Source organism: Panthera onca, chromosome A2 (assembly GCF_046562875.1).
Source record: "Panthera onca isolate mPanOnc1 chromosome A2, mPanOnc1 haplotype 2, whole genome shotgun sequence".
Classification (NCBI taxonomy): domain Eukaryota; kingdom Metazoa; phylum Chordata; class Mammalia; order Carnivora; family Felidae; genus Panthera; species Panthera onca.
In genome coordinates this window covers 163,588,007-163,607,340 of record NC_138340.1, presented here as the reverse complement: position 1 = coordinate 163,607,340, position 19,334 = coordinate 163,588,007, and the positions used below count along the sequence as shown (strand labels likewise).

The 19,334-nt window shown below is 47.8% G+C and overlaps 1 protein-coding gene across 10 annotated transcripts in view; it reads left to right on the top strand.

Annotated features, from left to right (window-relative positions):
- Window positions 1-19,334, top strand: part of PRKAG2 (protein kinase AMP-activated non-catalytic subunit gamma 2) — a 256,695-nt gene that overhangs the window by 180,084 nt on the left and 57,277 nt on the right. For 5 of the 10 annotated variants that reach the window (XM_078437362.2, XM_078437360.2, XM_078437357.2 and 2 more), the window contains one exon: window positions 17,189-17,258. In XM_078437362.2, the coding sequence (XP_078293488.1) occupies window positions 17,189-17,258 (70 nt within the window). Of the gene's footprint in view, window positions 1-16,505; window positions 16,612-16,677; window positions 16,796-17,050; window positions 17,259-19,334 lie in introns of those variants that run through there. The other 5 variants (XM_078437378.2, XM_078437372.2, XM_078437384.2 and 2 more) reach the window with 3 other exon arrangements.

Below are 19,334 nucleotides of genomic sequence, written 5' to 3'. Positions count from 1 at the left end.
TGGCTTGTCACTTCCGTTTCACCGTGGCAAAGGGAGCCACCGACCTGCACGTTCGGACCTCCCAGCCTAGCTCTTCAGGGCATTCCTGTTAAATGTGCAGCCAAAGAGAGCCAGGCATTGGAGGAAACCCCCTTCCATCACGAAAGACGGGAACAAAAGCAAACAGAAAAAAAAGGAAGCCTGAGAAAGCAATAAAGGGAGTAAAGGAAACTGCAGCCGTGAAAAAAGAGTAGGAAGCTCTCCGGGGCGCCTGGGTGGCTCCGTCGGTCGAGCGTCCGACTTCGGCTCAGGTCATGATCTCGCGGCTCGTGAGTTCGAGCCCCGCGTCGGGCTCTGTGCCTATGGCTCGGAGCCTGGAGCCTGCTTCGTGTTCAATGTCTCCCTCTCTCTCTCCCCCTCCCCCGCTCATGCTATCTCTCTCTGTCTCTCTCAAAAATAAATAAACATTTAAAAAAATAGGAGGCTCTATAAATTAAAAGGGGGTATTCCAAGATCGAGAGTTCGGGGAAGTAAACTACACAAATGGTTGTGCGTGTATGTCCATACACACATGCACTAGAAGTTAACATCAAGCGTATCTCCTGGAAAGTAAGCCCTTAAAGGCGAGATAAAAATTGATGCCAGGAAGAAAGGGAAGAAGGGAGGGAGGGTAGGAAAGAGAGGAAGGAAGGAGGAAGTAAAAGGAAGGGACAGAAAGGAGAGAAGGGAAGAAGGAAGGAAGGAAAGGAAGGGAGGGAGGGAAGGAGGAGGGAGGGAAGGAAGGAGGAAGGAAGGAAGGAAGGAGGCAAGGAAAGGCATTAGTCCAGGAGGCTCAGCCGCTCGATCCTAGGGGTCCAGAGAGGAGGAACAAGGAAGACAGAAGGAGAATTAGAGGAGAACAAGAGGAGGGCACAACTTCCCAGACTGATACCCAGCACAAAACAAAAAGAAAGGGGGGCGGTGGGGGGAACCTGGGAAAAGAAACAAGACCCACACCAAGATACAGCATCGTGAAATTCCAAAATGGCAGGGATTAAAAAAAAAAAAAAAATGAGCATAAAGCTTCCAGAGAGGAGGTGGAAACAAAGTGCACTTAAAAAGGGAAAGACACTGGGAATCAGAATGGCGTCAGACTTCAGAGCAGCAGCTGCTGGAAGGTGGCGGGGGCAGGGCTCTCAAAACAGAGGGCAGATGATTTCAAAATTGGGACTTGGGCAGGACATCAAATTGAGAGCCATTCTCAGACACGCGAGGTCTCCAGTAATTGACCCCCACGTACCTTTCCTCGGGAAGTTACTGGAGCACCCGGTCCCTCATGATAAGGGCAGAAATTAAGACCCAGGCAGCAGGAGGATGCCGGGGGCCGTGGGACCAGCACGTGGAGGGTTGGGCTCACCTCGCCAGGTCTAGAAAGCCTGGGACGACATCTCCGAGAAGAGAATAAAACCCGCAGATCACCTCATGCATCTCATCACACTGAGAGAAAACTTCTGGCTTTGGCCGAGTGTGGGGATGACTTTGTGGTAGACACGTCGAAAATTTAGCTCCCCCAAAACATTAAATCGCACCGAAAGGAAGGTTGCTTACGGCACAGTGAACAGCTGGCTCGGGTGTGCATAATATTTGCGTAGTCACGACACTGGTACATCTTGGATGTTGACATAACAAAAAAGGCAGGCAACTGTGTGTGTGGACGACGGGAGCAGCCGTGGTCGGGGTGCAGCTGAGTGGTCACCTTGACCTTCTGCACAGGAAGTAAAATCGATGGCATGAAAGTTTACGTCTGGCACCATGAGTTAGCAGAGTCGACACCAGAGTCGCTGAAAATGCCTCTCCCTTTCAAACACGTATGGCGGGGGCTGCCTGGGTGACTCAGTTGGGCGCCCGACTTCGGCTCGGGTCACGATCTCGCAGTTCGTGGGTTTGAGCCCCGCGTGGGGGCTCTGTGCTGACAGCTCGGAGCCTGGAACCTGCTTGGGATTCTGTGTCTCCCTCTTTCTCTGCCCCTCCCCCCATCGCACTCTTATCTCTCTCTGTCTCTCAAGAATGAAGAAAACACTAAACAAAAAAAAAAAATTTAACAAAATACGTATGTTGAAAAGCATTTAGGCAAAAAGCTCATGTCTTTTTTTTTTTTTTCCCCCAACAAGCAAACTTCCTAGTAGTTTGAAAAAATGATGCGTGATGTGAGTGGGATAAAAGGGACAGGACTCTGTGGTTCATAAAAGGTAATGTGAATTTGGATCGTAGCTGTCCGGGACGCCGCTGGGATGATTAAGAGCTTCTCTTTAATAATGAAAGTGACTGTCTCAATAAAAATGGAAAGAAATGCCTACCTAACACAATCGAAGGTCATTAACTCCAGAGAAGAGGATGAAACGGGTGTTTCCTTTAAGTTTTATAAGCTCAGGAGTTCTTTCTTTTTTTTTTTTTAATTTTTTTTAACATTTATTTATTTTTGAGACAGAGAGAGACAGAGCATGAACGGGGGAGGGTCAGAGAGAGAGGGAGACACAGAATCCGAAACAGGCTCCAGGCTCTGAGCGGTCAGCACAGAGCCCGATGAGGGGCTCAAACTCACGGACCGCGAGATCATGACCTGAGCTGAAGTCAGACGCTTAACCGACTGAGCCACCCAGGCACCCCTCAGGAGTTATTTCTGAGAGTTAGGTCTGCCGGGCAGCCAGTCAGCTGTTGTTCTCGAGCGTGTTGGTCTCAGGACACTTCTGCCCTCGTCATTCGTGAGGACCCAGGCTTTTATTTGTATGGGTCTCCTCTGTAGATATCGACCATATGGAAAATTAAAGCTGAGAAATTTGAAAAAATATTAATTTATCTAAAAGATCAATAATAAACTCAGATATTCCCAGAGATATATATTTTTTAACGTTTATTTATTTTGGAGAGAGCGAGCGGGCGAGCACGCACACGAGAGGGGGAGGGGCAGGGAGAGAGGGAGACACGGAATCCGAAACAGTCTCCAGGCCCCGAACTGTCAGCACCGAGCCCGACGCGGGGCTCAAACTCATGGACCGCGAGATCATGACCTGAGCCGAACTTGGACGCTCGCCCACTGAGCCTCCCAGGCGCCCCTAGATAAATTTTTACTCAAAAAAAAAAAAAAAAAAAAATTAGTGAGGAGAGTGGCATCGCTTTATTTTATTGCAAATCTTTTTAAAGCCTGGGTTAAAAGACAGTGGGACTCTCCTATCCGCTCCGGCATTCCTTCCGTTGCCATATGTTGTCTTGGATGAAGTACGTGAAGAAATTCCAGCCTCGAGCAGAGATGTGGTTGGAAAAGAGAGGCGTATTTTAACAGCCTCTTCCGAAAATTGTGGGTAGTCTTGACAAGTAGTAGTTTCTTAAAGGTTAGCTGCGACGTGGAATCTGAAACCCTATGAATGAGTTTCCGTAGTCTACTTAACAGAGTCTGTTCTATTTACATTAACATCTATCCGTCTGTCCCGCCCTGCACTTTGAGTCGATCTTTAACCCACGCGTGATCTTGTGATGTCGTGCGTTGATCATTGGGAAGATACGGGGTCCCTGACCAATGCAGATCTTCCAAATGTCAACACATTTTATCACGGCATCCGAAAAACCAAATCACCTTTATTAGTAACACTGCAGTCTCCCTGGGAGAAGTCTCTAAGTATTGGGAAGCTGTCAAGCTTCATTATGACAGACACTGCTTTTCCAAGATTCTGACTTTTGCTTGAAAAACTCAAGTGGCAGCATCGGCAACAGATATGGTCAGTTGTTTGCCTTGAAGCGACAGGTTCCCTTTGTTCATTTTGGGAAAAAATGTCTGCCAGACACCCAAGTCTGAACAACCAGTTCAGACTGGTTGTTTTTCGGTGTCTCATTAAAAAGGCAGCTCAGGGGCGCCTGGGTGGCTCCGTCGGTGAAGCGTCCGACTTCGGCTCAGGTCACGATCTCGCGGTCCGTGAGTTCGAGCCCCGCGTCGGGCTCTGTGCTGACAGCTCGGAGCCTGGAGCCTGTTTCGGATTCTGTGTCTCCCTCTCTCTCTGCCCCTTCCCCGCTTGTGCACGTGCGCGTGCTCTCGCGCTCTCTTTCTCTCTCTCAAATATAAATAAAAACATTATAAAATTAAAAACAAAGCAGGATATGTACTGAAGGGTTGAGATTTAATAAAATGAATACATTCTACGCCCTCAAAGATACTCTCATGTGAAACTGGCTTATTTCCTCCACGGTGGAAGCTTAGCGTCATTTGCCACCAGCTTGGTGTGAGATGAAATGCCGGAGAATTCTGGGGCGCCGACGTCGATGGGGCTCAAGCAGTAGTGGGTGAAAAGCAGATATTTATTGTCTTAGTGTTCTCATGAGACATGTTGACTGCGCCGTTGTAAGGCGTCCCCACCATCCATACATCTTTCAGAATGCTAACGACAGAGACGGGGACTGATGAGTTTCATAGGATTTATGACCGTATTGGGATCCCCTGTTTGGTCCCAGTCTTAACACGCAAGCCATGCCCTGGAGGGAAAGGGTTCCTAACCGTCCGCCTTTCAGCAGGAAACTAATAAACCATTTTTCTTGAAAATGTTTGATGTTTGAAAAAAAGTGGAAATGCTAATACGTAGTCTTTATTCTGTTACCACTCCCGTGTGTGTGTGTGCGCGCACACGAGTGTGTGTGTGCACTTTTCCTCCCAGATATGTAGACTATATACCTGAATATACCTTTTTTGGGTTTTTTTTTCATGTTCATTTATTTTTGAGAGAGAGAGTATAAGCGGGGGGTGGGGACAGAGAGAGGAGGGGACAGAGGATCTGAAGCGGCCTCTGTACTGACAGCACAGAGCCCAATGTGGGGCTCAAACTCACGAACTGTGAGATCATGACCTGAGCTGGAGTCCAACCCTTAACTGACTGAGCCACCCAGGCGCCCACCGCCCCCCGCAAATATACCTTTAAAAAGCGCCAAGTGACATGTCAAAGGTTTGGTCTAGACCAACTTTACACTCTATTACTTGTGCCTTAAAAATGAATGAGTTGAAATCATTTTTCCCTCGGGCCTCATTTATTCCTTATAGACACTGGCTACTCTCTCTGTGCTGAAGAGAAACTTAATCATGTTTGGTGAGCAAACAACACTTCCTGGAACTGATGTCCCATGTGCGTGACTAAATCGTTCAGCCCAGAGACATCAGGGGTTATACACCATCTTCCTTTATTATCCTGTTTATGACGATAAACTACGATAAGGAAAAATCTTGACCCACTACTCACACACGTGTATGTATAATTAAGACAGCTTTCTGGAAACAGTGATCGCCCTCAGTGCAAAGTGGTATTTCTGTGATATTTCATTTGAAACCAAGCTAGTCCTTTCTTGTTGTTGTTTGTTTATTTTTGAGAGAGAGAAAGAGCATGAACGGGGGAAGGGGCAGAGAGAGAGAGGGAGACCCAGAATCCGAAGCAGGCTCCGGGCTCTGAGCTTTCGGCACAGAGCCCCACACGGGGCTCGAACTCACAAACCGCGAGATCGTGACCTGAGCCGAAGTCAGACGCTTCGCCGACGGAGCCACCCAGGAGCCCCTAAACTGACACATTAAACTACTTTCGTCACCCGTGGATGGGTCACAGTATACAGTTTTTAAACCAGGGGTTTAGACTTGGTTTCTTACAGGCTGTTTTCTCAAATTCCTGGTGTGGTAGACATTCTTGGGCCGTGGCGACTCGGGGCTGCTGTGTGTCTAATGCAAGTGTCTCTTCTCTTTCATTCTGTTGACCTCTCTTATTGCTTCCTTGAGAGGACCCCGTCTTCTCACTGAAAGTCCCCCCACTTTGCCCATGTGGATACCAGCCCTGGCATTCTGGCTTCTGGCGCTGACTTCTCTTACTCTCGTAGACCAGTTTTCCCAAAGTGTAGGGTGAATACCACTATGGTATGCAGGATAGTTTTAGGTGGTATAAGGACGAACGTTTTAATAGCTACATAATTGTGCGTCACGGAGAAATATATCTAGAACACCCATACCTACGGTTTCCTGGAGTTGGCGGCTACAGGCTAATTTTTAAAGTCAATTTTATCTTATTTTTTTAAGTTAATTTTTTTGAGAGAGACGGGGGGTAGCGTGGGGAGTGCAGAGAGAGAGGGAGAATCTCCAGTGCCGTTAGCCTAGAGCCTAATATAGGGCTCAGTCTCACGAACGGGTCACAAACCGTGCAGTCGTGACCTGGGCCAAAATCAAAAAGTCGGACGCTCAACCAATGGCACCCAGCTGCCCCTAAAGTGAATTTTAAATCATTGTACCAGTTGCACGGAGATAGGACAAAATGACTGAAGGTTGAGGAGCAGAGCTGCTGAATCCAGGCCCCGTCTGTGTCGCCCTCCCTTCCCTCACATACTCACAGACCCTAGTTACCTGCCTGAGCTACCTCTTGGACAGCCAACCAACACCTGGAACTCAGCAGGTTTAACCCCAGCATTTCTCCTTTCTTACCTCAAATGGGCTCATCCTGTCCGTTTTCCCCGATGTCCTAGTCCCTTGTGTTTATTTCATAATCCATGGAAATACCAAGTCCAAACTCCTCACTATCTCTGCGATGCTTCTCGGAGTAGCTTGCTTCATTTTTCCATTCGTCGGAAAGACATCGTAAACCTTCATGCGGATTCCAGCCTCTCCCATGCCCATCCCTTTCCACTCTACACCGCTGTTAAGATCTTTTGATGTCATCAGAGCAGGCTGCGGAAGTTACATTCCCCTCCTCGCGTCCTACCACATGAAATCGAATCCCGTCCCCTTGGCCCCCGGGGGTCTCTAGCGATCTATCCTTAATTTCCGTACTGGAACACTCCGCGCTCGGATCAAGGCCATTCGCCTGCTGTGTCCTGCAGGTGTCTTGACCCCTCGAGCTTTTCTGCCGTGGCCACCACCTGAAGTGGCCTCCTTCCCTTGCTTCCTTTAAATCTGCCTCCTCGATTCGCCTCCTGAAGGAAGCCGTGCATCTCAAAGGATTCTTAGCATTTGCGCACACTCTGCGGTCGCTATAGAGCTGCTTTGTGTCTTTGTTGTTGTTGTTTTTTTTCAACTTAAACGACTTTGTAATTTTTGACGGCGTTATATATATATATGCAGAAATACAGTTTTCACAATTAGGCTAAAACCTCCCCCTGATTAGCATCTCACCTCCCAAGGGCAGGGCCGAGATCGGCTAGAGTTCCCAAATACCTTGTGGGATGCTTTTGGCTGCAAAGTAACAGAAAACCGCGACTCAAAGTGGCTTGAAGGATAAAGACATCTACTGCCTCAGGTTACAGGTACAGAAGTAGGACAGGCCCCAGGCAGGGGGAGATACAGGTCTGCTCAGTGATGTCACCAAGGACCCAAGTCCTTTCTCTTACTCAGCCCTGGCTTCATCTGGAGGCTGGTCCTCTGTAGCAGTCAAGGCTAGGTGCTCTCTGTGGCAAGAACAGGGTGGGGCGGGGACGTGCTTACCTGCGTGCGGGCGCGGATCCTCTTCACCCATAAGCCCTCCCTTTTACTCCAAGAGAGTAAGAAACGCTGTCACCATCGCGTCTCACGTAAGCGAAGGGTGTGCACTGCGACGAAATGAAGGACTTGTTCTAGGAAAGAAGTTGGTAGAAGAGGCGTGAATGCCACGCAGACAAAACCAACAGGATCCACTACAACGTGGTGCGATGTGCCACGCCCTGAGGGGTACACACTGGAAATAAGGGGTTGCAAGGGAGGCTAAAGTGGGGAATGTATCTGTGTCTACACTCTGCGTCTATGGATATACACATAGAGACACCTATATTCTTACATACGTAATTCATAATAACACATATACACGTGTATATTACATAGATAACATCACGTAGAGTATGAGAAATACTGTCTTTTCCGAATCAAGGCATAAACAAAATGGTACATCTAGATAAGAATCAGCGTGTACGTGTAACACGCTACCATGGAAGAATAGGTAAAATTATACAGCCCCTGGGAACCACAACATAAAGAACTAAAGGTAAGAGGCACCAAACGACGTGAATCCTCAGGTGGGAAATCCTAACTAAGCCACAAAGCAGCCGCGGAAACTTACGAGTAAATTTATCACAGTCACAGGGTATGAAGCTAACATACAAAAATCAATTACGTCTTCCGTGAGATGCTGACAGCAAACAATCAGCACATGAAATCTGGGAAAGAGTTTCACTTACAAAAGCATCAGAAAAACGCCCCCCCCCCCCATCAGATACTTAGGAAAAAATTTAGTGAAAGATGTGTGGGACCTCTGCACTGAAAACCACAGAAGACGGCCGAGAGAGACCAAAGCGAACACAAATGAGCAGAAAGGTAAACCATGGTCCTGAATCGGAAGGCCTGACATTGTGAAGATGTGAATTCTTCCCAAATGGACCAACAAGTAAAATGGAATCCCAACCAAAATTCCAGGAGGCTTTTGGTTATTCTGAATTGTATGTGGAAACACAAAGGGCTTCGGGGAGCCAAAGCAAGTTTTTTAAATGAAGGACAAAGTTGGAAAATGCTCACCACCTGATTTCAAGACTTACTATAGACCTACGATGATCAAGAAGGGGCGCCTGGGTGGTTCAGTCGGTTAAGTGTCTGACTTCGGCTCAGGTCATGATCTCGCGCTTTGTGGGTTCAAGGCCCATGTCGGGCTCTGTGCTGACAGCTCGGAGCCCGGAGCCTGCTTTGGATTCTGTGTCTCCCTCGCTCTCTGCCCCTCCCCCACTCGTGCTCTGTCTCTCAAAAATGAACATTCATTTTTTTTTTTAAAGAAAGGGTGGTCATGACGAAAGTATAGATTGAGATCATTGAACAGACTGGAGAGGCCAGAGACAGATGCCCCATATATAGTAGGTTGACCTTAGATAAAGATGCCAAGGCAATCTTTTATTTTCATTGGGGAAAATAAAGTCTTTTAATTTTTTTTAATGTTTATTTATCTTTGAGAGAGAGACAGATAAAGCATGAGTGGGGGAGGAGCAGAGAGAGAGGGAGACACAGAATCGGAAGCAGGCTCCAGGCTCCGAGCTGTCAGCACAGAGCCCGACGCGGGGCTCGAACCCATGAACCGCAAGATCATGACCTGAGCCAAAGTCGGACGCTTAACCAACTGAGCCACCCAGGTGCCCCAATAAAGTCTTTTATTGGGAACAACTAGACACCAGTATGGGGAAAAAATGTACCTAAACTCTCACCATCCATCCTAATAAAAAATTAAACCAAAACAGATCAGAGACCTAAATGAAAAAAAATTCTAGAAGGAAACACTGAAGAAAATTTTCACACTCTTGGGGGGCAGGAGGCAAAGAGTTCTTAGGACACAAAATGCATGAATCATGAAAGGATAAATTGGATCTCATGAACCTCAGAATCATTATGCTAAGTGAAATAATCCAGGAGCAAAAAAGTATCTACTGAATGCTTCCATGTATAGAAAATTCTGGGAAATATCTATGATAGCAGCAAAAACTAGATCACTGATTGCCGAAGGAGGGATGAACCACAAAGGGGCACGAGGAAATGTCTGGGGTGAGAGAAATGTATGTATCTTGATTGGAATGAAGGTTTTTTTGTTGACTCATCAGATTGTACACTTGAAATAGATACCGTTTATTGTAGGCAAGTTTTGTCAATAAAAAAGAGACACTAAATACCCTTCTGAAAAGATTTATAACTCGAGGTCTGCGGGACCTGTCTCTACACTTAGTTGGTTGGCTCTGTGTCCCCAGTTCACGTCAACCCTCCTGATTGGCGACATGATGTCGTAAACAGTGAGTAAAGATCACCAGATTCCTCAGAGCCAAGTGCAGAAGAGGCAACAGAAGAATTAACAGGTCCCTTTGATTTCGACTTGACTATTATACTTCCTTCCAAGCACTTTAGGTAGAACACAGCAGAAAAATGGCAGTGGTCTGTTAATCACTTTTGTCAATTCTCACCAATTTCTAGCCAGAGTTTCTATACATGAAGGAATTTAAAAAACCCGGAAAGCTATTCTCATTGGCCTCTTCTGGGAAGGGCTAATGACTAGGCCAGTTGTAAGAGGAAGAGGAGAGAACAGTGAAAAAAGCCACCATGGGACTTTATATTACTTTTTGTGTCGCTCTATTTTTTTTTTTTTTTTGAGATTTATTTTTAAGTCATCTCCACACCCATGTGGGACTTGAACTCACAGCCCTGGGATCCACCGACTAAACCAGCCAGGCACCCCGTTTTGTGTCACTGTGTAATAGAAACACAGAAAAAAGTTTATGGCTTGATGCACTAAGAATTGAAAGGTTAATTGAACGAATTGAGCAGTACTTATGTTTTTATTTGCAAAGGATTACGGGACAACAAGAATTACCAGGAAAATAGAATATATTTAGCTCCCAGTAAGTCATGTCAAACACAAACCTAAGAAGAAAATATTTTGGTTAGCAAACAATAAGAGCAAATTTGGATTTACCTGTGAAAAGCAAGAGAAAGACGTATTTCAGACCCTAACTGCTGAGCTCCACAAACGTGGAACTTGAAGAGGAACAAACTGATCCTATGTAGGTGTAGGGTTCCCACTTCTTATCTTTGATGTGCATTTCTAATGATAGCAGATATTTTATTGACCACCGACCATGGTGCCTGGCATACAGCAGCTACTAAATATATGTTCAACGTCTGTCTTCAAAACCTTAACATTATCTACTTTTTGAAAGTTAGAAGACAGTTTAAAGAAAGAATCCGGGCAAAAGGGACATTTTGGGTTTAGTTCATTTTCTTCCTCTCTTATTGAATCCTTTGAAATAGGTTTTTTATTTATTTACTTTTAAACTAAGTTCTCCACCCAGTGTGGGGCTTGAACTCACAGCCCCAAGATCAAGAGCCACATGCTCTCTACTTACAGAGCCAGCCAGGCGCCTCTCTGAAACAGGTTTTCAGCTGACCCGAAGCCCCACTGAGCGTCGCAGTGCAGATGGACACTACTAGGGTGACCTCCCAGGTCACGAAGACAGGTAGAGAGGACTCAAGACCTACTTTAGGGGGATGGGTTTGAGTTGTCCATAGAAGATTCGAATGGAAAAGACCAGGAAGCAGTCCGGAACTCAGGCTTGCTGTGAGCTTGTGACCCAGGCTTGGAGGTGTTCCGCGCAGAGGAGGGGTCAGAGCTGATCCGAGAGCAGAGCGAGTGGCAGGAACAGGCAGATCCCATCCTGGCACCAGTGGGCGCCCCCCTCCCCCCTCCCCTTCCGCACAGAGGACCCCTTTAAGGCAGCAGTGGCGGGGCGGGGGAGGCGGGGACCTCAACGCTGCAGGTTTCCAAATGCTAAATTATTCAGGAGCCACTTATCCAGTATTTAAGGTTGATTTATTTCTTGCAGTAGCTTTTTAAGATAAAATAAAAGGCAAAGTGAACTCCTATCTGACCTCAGTCCATAAAGGAAAAGCTTTTTTGGCAGTCATTTTGTGATCAAGTTTTCCTGTCCAGTAGTGATTCAAAATACTGTCTTTTGCTGCACCTAGGCACAGCTGTGTTAGACAAACCTTAATAATTTAGCATTTTTCACCAACCAGCAGGTCACGCTGCTAATGGCTCCGTGGTTTTCAGGCATTCAATAAAATTCAACTCCAGCTGCCTGTTCCCTCCCATCATCCCGGAGTGCAGCAGCCCAGACTGGCTGCAGAAGCCCATAGAATATGGTAGAAATACTGAGATCTGCAGGAGGCCCAGCTAGGAAAACCCGGCACCTCTCTCTACCGTGATCTGCCACGTTCAGTTCTCGAGAGAGTTGAGGTGGCGTCCACGTAAGCCCCTTCTTTTTGTTTTCTTAATTTATTTATTTTTGAGAGAGAGAGAGAGACAAAGCACAAGTGGGGGAGGGGCAGAGAGGGAGACACAGAATCTGAAGCAGGCTCCTGGCCCCGAGCTGTCAGCACAGAGCTCAACGTGGGGCTCGAACCCACGAACCTTGAGATCACGACCTGAGCCGAAGTCGGCCGCTTCACCGGCTGAGCCACCCAGGCGCCCCTGCAACCCCCTTCTCTGCATGCAGAACACTGCCCGAAACCTTCCCTCTCCTGGCTTCCCCGTCTCCCCAAAATAGCTCACATTGAGTCTGGCTTATAAGTCAGTTGAGACTCTAAGAAAACATCACCTAAAATATCACCATGAAAGGGCAACTAACAATCACCAACCTTAAATGGTTTGTGCCAACCAATTCATCACTCATTTCACCCTGTCAACAAGTGTGTACATTGCAGACCCTCAAATTCCGGAAATTGACCTGGTATATTATGGAGGACAGTTTAATCTGGGAGCTATCCTACTAAGTGAAAGCAACCCGTGGAAATAAATTCTGCCTCCCGAACATATAGGACAGAAACGTTTTTATTTGAGCCTTCTCCTGCACACCCATTATCAAGTGAAGTGAAATCTGAGAAACTAACATTAATTTGTTTTAAGCTCTATTCTCTACCAACTTCAGCAGTAATGGCTACAGGACTTTTTAAGCCTGAGAACCACGTTTGCGAGCACACAGCCTCCGGAAATACATACTCCCACTCGTGGCCCGTTTCTGCCTCCCCAAAACAACTCACAGGAGTACAGGTGAAATCGATGATACTTCCAATAAACACCAATTAGAGATTGGTTTTTACAATTATACTAGGATTCCTGCAAGAAATTGAAATGCAGACCTTTCGATAATTAGAATGATTGACACTTCCACTCTGTACCCCTGTGCTTTTTTTTTTTTTTTATTAAGCTTTTTATTTTGAGCTCATTGTAGATTCACATGCAGTTGTAATATACGTGTGCCCTCTACCTGGTTTCCCCCAAGGGTGACATCTTACAAAACCAGAGCGCAGGAGAAATGGACGCCCCCCCCCCCCCACATTGCTAGTGAAAATGTAAAAAGGTACAGCCACCGTGGAAAACAGTTCGGCGATTTCTCAAAATGTTAAATATAGAGCTACCATATGACCCAGAAATTCTATTCTTGGGTCTATACCCAAGAGAAATGAAAACATATGTCCACACAGATCACTTGTACACGAATGTTTATAGCACCAATATTCACAATAGCCAAAATGGGGAGAATGGATACGTAAAATGTGGTCTATGCATTCAGTGGAATATTACTCAGCAATAAAAAGAAAGGAAGCGTTGATCCACGTTACAGCGTGGACGCTGAGTGAAAGAAGCTAGAGATAAAAAAAAAAAAAAAAAACAACCCTACATATTTTATGATTCCACGTCAGTGAAATTTGCCAGAATAGGCAAATCTATGAAGACAGAAAATAGGTTAGTGGTTGCCTGGGGCTGGGAATAGAGAGAGGTTAAGAGAGTGATAAGGAATGACCGCTAGTGGGTACAGGGTTTCTCTTTGAGATGATGAAATGCTGTAAACACAGATAGTGGCACAACTCGGTGAATATGCTGAACACGTATTTTTATGGTATATGAATCTTATCTCAATAAAAAAATTTTTTTTTAATTAACCCAACTGGTCATTTCCTCCACACAATTAAATAAGTGTGGCTTGACTCATGGGAGGAAAAATACAGTATAGCACAAGCAGGATGTTGACATTGATGTTGACATTGATTCGGTCAAGATGCCGAACGGTTCCTTCACCACAAGGATCCCTCATGCTGCCCTTTTTTAGCCACAGGTACCTCTGTCCCCCACCCCCACCCTGACCCCTGCACCCACTAATCTGTGCTCCACTTGTACAATTTAGTCATTTCAAGAATGTTATATAAAGGGAGTAACATAGTATGTAACCTTTGGGGATGGGTTTCTCCCATTCATCCTAATTCCCTGGACATCCACGCGAGTGGTTGTGTGTATCGATAATTCATTCCTTTTTATTGCTGAGTACTGTTCCCAGGTATAGACGTAACATATTTTGTTTACCAGTTGCCTGCTGAACGACATCTGTTATTTCTGGTTTGGGCTATTACAAATGAAACTTCTATGAACATGGTATACAGGTTTTCACGTAAACGTAAGTTTCCATTTCCCAGGATAAATGCCCAAGACTGCAAATGATGTGTCACGTAGCAGCCTGCGTGTTTAGCTTCATAAGAAACTGCCGAGTTGTCTCCCAGCGCAGTGGTACAATTTGCCATCCCCACAGCAATGCAGAAGCGATGGTCCTCACCAGCATGTGCTGTTTATTTTTGTTTTGGCCGTTCTAAGAGGTGTGTGGTCACAGCTCACCGTGGTTTTAATTTGCGCGTCCGTGATGGCTCATGTTGTCAAACATCTTTTCACGTGCTTATTGCCATTTGCCTGTCTTTTTCCTATCCTAACTGAATTCTAACTTTTATTTTTCTAAGCTGGCGCTTTGAGAGTTCTTTATGTCTGCCAGATGCCAGTCATTTGTTGGCTCTGCGGTTTTACAAGTATTTTCTCCTACTCTGGCATGAGTCTTTTCATCCTCTTAACAAGGTCTGTCACCGAGCAGACATTTTTAATTTTACCGGGGTTCGGTGTGTTCATTTTACCTTTTATGGATCATGCTTTTTGATATCAAGCCTTACTCTTCGCCTAGTGATAGATCCCAAATGGTTTGCTTTTCTTTTTCTAGAAGTTTTATAATTCTGCATTTTATTTTTAAGTCCATGACCCAATTTGAGTTCATTTTTGTATAAGGTGTGAGGCTTACATTGAGGTTGAGGCTTATTTTTTTTGCCTATCCGTGTCTGATTGCACCACTGTTTTTGCACCTTCCTCAAGCCCATATTAAGGTGGGTCTATTTCTAGTTCTCTGTTTCTGTTGATTACGTGTCTGTCCCCCTACCAGTACCAAACAGTAGTGACTACTCCTACCTCATCATTTTCAAGACTGTTTTAGCTACTGTACAGCCTGTGCCTTTCCACACAAATTTAAGAATGAGTTCATCTTGTCTACCGTCCAACCTCGGCTTGGGTCATGATCCCCTGGTTCGCGAGTTTGAGCCTCAAATTAGGTTCTGTGCTAACAGTGCCGAACCTGCTTGGGATTCGCTCTCCCTGCCCCTCCCCACCCCCCCCTCACGCTCTCTTGTGCGTGTGCTCTCTCCCTCTGTCTCTCGAAATAAAGAAGTAAAGTTAAAAAAAAAAAAAAAAAGAAAACCTGGTTAGGATTTTGGTGGGAATTGCATTCAACGCAGAGATCAATCTGGGGGAAGACGGACCACTTTGCCATGTTGGGTCTTCCCATGCGTAAACACGGGATGTCTCTCCATTTATTTAGGGTTTCTTCCATTACAACCACATTGTAATTTTCAGCATACGGATCCTGTACATGTTAAGTGGATCCCTACATCATGTTCTCTAGGGTTGATCATAGTATTGTTTGTAATAGCACTTTGCACATGTTCATCGTTAGCAGGTGGAAATGCAATTGATTTCTAGGTGTTGATCTTGCAGCCTACGACCTGGCTGAACTCACCAGTTCTAGTTTTGGTTGTTTTTGTTTTGTTTTGTTTTTCAATAGATTCCTTGGAACTTTCTGTGGAGACAACCATGTCATCTGAACATAGGGAGGATTTTACTTCTTCCTTTGCAATTTGCATGGCTTTTCTTTCTTTCTTGCCTTACTGCCACGGCTGGAACTTCCAGCGATGTGTTGAATAAAAATAGTGTGAAAGCAGGCAGAGTTGCCTTGTTCCTGAGCTTAGAGGGAAAGCATTCAGGCTCTTGCTGTTAAATATGACGCAGCTGCAGGGTTTGTTTTTGGTTTGTTTTGTTTTGTTTTGACCAACAAAGGTCTTACAAAATTAGTTTTGTCCTCTTCTCCCCCCCCCCCCCGCCCCCCCCACATACCCTTTTTGAGGAGAAGAAGCTAAGTCTCAACTTGGGGATTGGCCCAACCGAGATGACAGAGCAAAAAGGAACCGCAAAGGAGATTTTTAGTACTTCCTCTTCCAGGCCAGGCTTGCAAGAGTGATAAAACTAGGCTTCCTTTCGAGGGGGGGTGGGGGGTGGGGTGGGGGTACTTTACAGCCCTAATCAGCGCCAGGGAGCTAATCTACCAGGGCCCTTGCAGTCTGCAGCGAGCTAAGGGCACCCTGTAGATGGGGCAGAAATTGGCTGTCACACCGGAGAGCCTCGGGGAGTGGGGCGCCTGTCCCCTCTCCCACTGCCCTGCTCTCCCAGGCAGCTCTGGCAGCTTCGCTTGCCTGCCACCCCGAGCTGCCGCCGATAGCGGCGTCTCAGATACCCAGATCCAGGGTGACAGGAGTGGCCGGGGCCAGATTGAGATTTGTGTGAGCTTTTGGCAGTGGCTCAGCCCAAGCGGAGGATCAGCTGCGAAGGGAGCAAATTAAGACTTCCGTGGCTGGGTAAAACTGATAGCAACAAAGTGCAGCTACAATACGTGTAATCCCCGGAACGTTTCTTGTTTTTAATGGGGGCAGGGGATGGATAGTTTAATCTAAAATTTAAAAAAGAAAAGCCATCACACCCCGCGACCCCCCCCCCCCCCCCCCAGTCCGCGTTGCCCTCTCCCCTCCGGGGTCCCCGCAGGCCCCCGCCCCTCTCTCCCGGGCGTCGCCCCGCCCACCCGGCGGCGCTCCCCTCTCGCCCCACCCCCGGGCTGGCCGAGACCACACCTGCGCAGGTTAACCCTGCGGGGACGCGCCGCCCGTGGGTGGCGGGGAAGGTGAGCGGGGGGGCGGGGGGAGGCGGGAGGACCAGGCGAGGCTGGGAAAACGGGCCTCCGCTAATGGCGGCCCGGCGGCCGAGGCGGGAAGGAGGGCCGCGGCCGGAGGGGGGCGCCCCGGCCGCCGTCGCGCGAGCCGGCCCCGGGCTCCTCGGGGTCCTCTTCCCACGCTTCCTCCTCGCCGGTCCGTACCAAAGCCGCCGGGGGGCGGGGGGGCGGACCGATCCACTCGGGGAGGGGCGGCGGGTTAGGCCGCGGCCCGCGCCACCTGCGGCCCCCGGACGGGGGCGGGGGCTGAGGGGCCGGGGCCGCGCCGTCCTCTCCGTTCCCCCTCGGTTCCCTGCCGGCGGGCGGGGCCGCCGCGGCCGGGCCGCCCGCCGCCGGCCCGGAGGCCCCTCCCCACGGCGCCCCGCGCGTCCCCGCCCGCGCCCGCACTCGGCGTCCGCACCCCCGCGCGCCCCCGCCCGCGCCCCGCGCGCCCCCGCCCGCGTCCCCGCCCGCACCCCCGCGCCCCCGCCCGCGCGGCCGGGACGAGCGCCGCCGAGCGCATGCTGATCCCTGTCCTCCTCCTCCTCAGGCGGCGCTGGCGGCGGCCCCGGGACCCGCGGAAGCCGGCATGCTGGAGAAATTCGAGTTGGAAGAAGAAGGTGAGTGCCCCCCCCGCCCCCGCCCCCGCCGGAACGCGCTCCGTTTCGACGCGGAGGGGCCGGGGCGCGGGGACCGCCGGGGTTCACGCCCCGGAGGCCGTGCGGCCCCGGCTGCCGAGCGCGGCCGGGGATGCAGACGCCGAGCCGGCCGAGGACGTCTGCAGTGGCCCGCGGGTGCCGATCGGGGGTGGGGGTGGGGGTGGGGGGGGGGGTTGGAATCCGGGCTGGGTCCGGGAGGGGAGCCCCGAAACCCCGGCCATCCGCTCCGAGGGGCGGCCCTTTTGTCCTAACCAGCCCAACTCGAGGGAGAGCCAGGTGTCATGCAGCAGGAATTGTTTGTGGTGCCGCCGTACACGTAGAGGTAACCCCCAAATTGCGTTGATGGCCCATACCTTAAAATAACACCAACCGGTTCCCTGCTCTGTATTTCCGAAAATACCACCGGCAGGGTGTGTCTTCTGGTTAATAGGGAAAGTTAAATAGGAAAACCAGAAGCGGCTTCGCGAATTGGGTTTGAGTTCAGGTGACCCTGTCACTCCATCATTTCTGTCGCCTCTGCGCTCGCTCGGGTTTTCTCTCTCCTGCCCTGTTTGCTTCTTACTTACCTGGATCTTGTGAGGAAGCTGTTGAAACGTTGAAGGGGGTGAGTTCGTTCTTTGGCAAAATTGATATTTGAAACGGAAGGCGATGAGCTTTCACCTGGATTTTATTTTGAAACTGTTAAAATGCCAAGGGCGCAAAGCTTGTTCTTTGCCAGAATTAGTATTTGAGATGGAATATGGCGAGCTCAGAGTCGGAAAAGAACTTTGTACGAGATGCTTGACAGTTTGAGGAATTTAATTTGAAAGAACTCCACGCTATCTCGTGTGCTTGCGTTATTTATTTAGTGACTTCTCTTTGCCCCAGGAGTATTCATGGAATAAAGCTCCTGGAACAAAGAATGTGCCATGTGGATGCTGTGCCGTGTGCCAACTTTACTTTAATACTTTTGTTCATTTACAGCCAGGCAATGACTTAAATAAGCGTGCACAGCCGACATGAGAATGTCAACCAGATAGTATTAGGCCAGTACCTGCATTCATTTTCTGTTTTAGCTTCCCTGCAGCATTTCACAAGCACGTTGCTAGAAGATAACGCACGCGTAGTAATTATCATTAGAAGTCTGCATCCATATTTATTATTCACGAGCAGTTACGTGATACATTTCAGGATCTTACTGGGACCTAATTTGCATTTTCTCCTACTGAAAAATAACCCAGTGTCTTAAATCGAATCCTCCTCATTACTCATCAGTTGCATACCGCGGGTCAAATTTTGGCCACTGTCCACAGAACAATACGGTGTGCCTCCCTTTCCGTTGAGATGTCGAGTGTCTACATCGTAGGGGTTTTCTTTGTCCCTGATACCAGTAATAAGAGTCTGTTGCGTTTAAACTTTTTGCAGATTCACTTGTGGGCCAGAGGAAAGTGGAGACCACATGCATTTAGAAAGACACCACAGTTATGGTTAAGGACATAGACCCAGCTTCACGTCTCAGCTCCATTTCTCGTGTAGCCATGTGACTTGGGACAAATCACTGAGGTCCTCCGTCTGCCTTACTTTCCCTGTTTGTGAGATGAAGCTAATACCAGCCAGGGTGTTTTGAGGATTAGATGAGATAATTTGTGTAATGGTATTTAGGACGGTGTAAACCCACATAGTAAGTACTGTGGACATGTTAGTTACTATTTTTTTTTAATGCCGTTAACCATTATACCGAATTCATGGACTTTTTAGGCTTTTATTAACAAACCTTAACATGGAGAGTCTTCTCAACATGGATTTGACGGGTTTTTTGTTTTTTTTTCCTTGAGATTTATTGATTTAATTATGTTGCGTTTCTCAAAGCAGATCTACGGGCCTGGTTTCTTTTGCATTGTTTCTGCCGACATAATGAATATGAAGTATGAAACCTAAGCATCTAAGGAAAGGGATTTCCTGTTTTCGCCCATCTATTTTTATCTATATCGCTGTCATTACTTTAAAGCAGGCTGAAGCCCACAAATAACCCTGTCAAACTTTTCTAGATTTTTTTAA